At 64.3% G+C, this 2,117-nt stretch overlaps 1 protein-coding gene across 1 annotated transcript in view; it reads right to left on the reverse strand.

Moving 5' to 3' along the window:
* The window catches only part of CACNA1B (calcium voltage-gated channel subunit alpha1 B), a 197,347-nt gene that overhangs the window by 87,633 nt on the left and 107,597 nt on the right, over positions 1 to 2,117 (reverse strand). Inside the window, exons 20-21 of the mRNA XM_007458994.1 lie at positions 1,711 to 2,073; positions 487 to 704 (exon numbers count right to left, since the gene is read on the reverse strand). Of these exons, the coding sequence (XP_007459056.1) occupies positions 487 to 704; positions 1,711 to 2,073 (581 nt within the window). The remainder of the gene's footprint in view (positions 1 to 486; positions 705 to 1,710; positions 2,074 to 2,117) is intronic.

Below are 2,117 nucleotides of genomic sequence, written 5' to 3' on the forward strand. Positions count from 1 at the left end.
GTGGAAGCCCCCCCCCCGGAAACCCCCCCCCCCTCCTCTCACCCGCTAGCTCCCGACCTCAGTCAGGTCTGTGGCCACAGTCCTTAGCAGCGTTTGTGCGACTGTGAAGAGCCGTGACCACGTTGTGGTCTGTCTTCCCGACGAGACTCTGAGCCCCGCGAGGGCAGCCAGTCCCACTCCCCGCTGCTGTGGCCCCTGCACTCTAACACCATGCCTGGCACTTACCTGGTAACTTGCAAATATCGTTGGAAGGAAGCAGACTAGAGCTTAAGTGACATGTAATAGCAAGAGTGCTCCTCTGGGGCACTGGAAAGCAAAGGGATAGCATGGCACAAGTGCTGACAGCAAAGACTTTCCAGTTGGGGAACAATTCACAGAGGCAAGCTCTGTCCCCGGGTGGCTGCCATGGAGCAGGAAGGAAGCGGGGAGAGCAAACCGAGCCTGCACAAGGTGGGCCCTGCCCTGATGTTATGGGGAGATACTCACTGGAAACGACCGTGGTCTCCCCAGGAAGGCCAGTCAGCGTCACTGGGATGTGCACAGTGGTGCTCAGATCCGAGGGTTGACTGCCCATTCGAGTAACGTTCCGCTGATTATCTGCATCCTCGGGCTGTTCTTCCACCTTCTCTAGACAGGTGCTGGGCAGGGCATGCACAGGGCCCACACCCATTACCCCACTGGCTTCCAGGTCACAGTGAGACTCCCTGCAACCAAGAATGCACGTCAGAGTCTGACGAAGAGCCAAACTCCTATTCAGTCTGCAAAACCCAGCTTCTTAAACCCCTATCCAGATCAAATAAATCCCTGATCACCTCCTCTGTCATGGTTTTTATCACCCTATACATTTCTGTTTTTAGGTCTGAAAGGCAGGGACAGGGCTGACTCACCTGTTTGTCCCTGGCACAAGGCCAGGTATGGCTGATATCACATTATGTGTACATAACAGAACTGTTTGCAGAACGAAGAAGCCTGGAAGAGGATGTTACCCTAAGCCAGCCCACCTGGGGCCCCACCAGGGCAAAGGCTCAGCACAGAGCTCTGCACACAAAGACCGTGCCCAGGTCGGGCTGATCCTGAGCTGTGGCCTCTGGCTGCACGAGTTCTGGGTGGTCTGTGACTCACTGGCAAGCATGGAGACTGCTGGCCTCAGCCTAACAGCTCCTGTTACCCCTGGGTTCTCACAAAGTCACCGTCAGATCCTGTCCCAGCCAGGGACCGGGCTGGGCTGGCCTGGGATGGGGGTCCTTTCCGTCATGGCCGCATAGCCCAGCCCCCTCCCATTCCACCATTTAGTCCTGTGGCCTCCTCAGGCTTCCCTCAGGCTCTCCTGACTCGCCCTGCTTCACGGGGCTACACATTTTTCTCTTCTCCGCGGGGTACCTTTTCCAAGTCTCAGTGTCCCAAGCCAGTCCCAACACTTTCACCCGTAGCCTCCCTTCCTCCCGGGCGCCTGAGAGCGACGCTCCCCACCACGCCGGCCCAACAAGGCAGGACTGTCACCACTGCAGAAAGGGGCTGAGACAGAGGGCTGGGCCGCCCGGCCAGGTCCGCGTGCCCCTGACCTGCGTAACCCGCCCAGCCTGCCCCTCACGGGCTGCTTGGCACGTCCGGCCCAGTCACCACTGCCCCCGCGCCCCGCCCCCCCCCCCCGCCCCCCCCCCTGCCGATGCAAGGGACGCGGGTTCGTGCCCCGGTCCGGGAAGATCCCACATGCCGCGGGGCGCCTTGTGCCGCGTGCGGTGCCTCCGCGCCGGCTCCTCTCCGCTCTCCGCCTCCCGGGGGCCGCCGCGGTGCCGCGCTCGCCGCTCGCCCTTAGCCCCGGGCGCCGCGCCCTCCCTGCCCGGCTCGGGCACGTGCCGGTGCGCGCGGTGGCGCCGGGGCTCCCGCTCTGCCGCCTCCTCCGGGGAGCCGCGCCGGTGGTGGCGCCGGCCGCCGTCGGGTCCCGGGCCGCGGCCACGCTCGCTCCGGGCCGCCCGGGGGCCCGCGGCCTCCTTGCTGCGGCTGCGGCTGCGGCTGCGGCTGCGGCGCCGGCGGCCCCTCTTCACCGCGCTCGCCTCCGTGCGCCGTCCAAGCCTTCACCAGGCAGTGAGAGGGCGCGACTGCGGCTCGGGCGCAGG

The sequence above is a fragment of the Lipotes vexillifer genome, unplaced genomic scaffold, assembly GCF_000442215.2.
Source record: "Lipotes vexillifer unplaced genomic scaffold, Lipotes_vexillifer_v1.1 scaffold636, whole genome shotgun sequence".
Taxonomy (NCBI): Eukaryota; Metazoa; Chordata; class Mammalia; order Artiodactyla; family Lipotidae; genus Lipotes; species Lipotes vexillifer.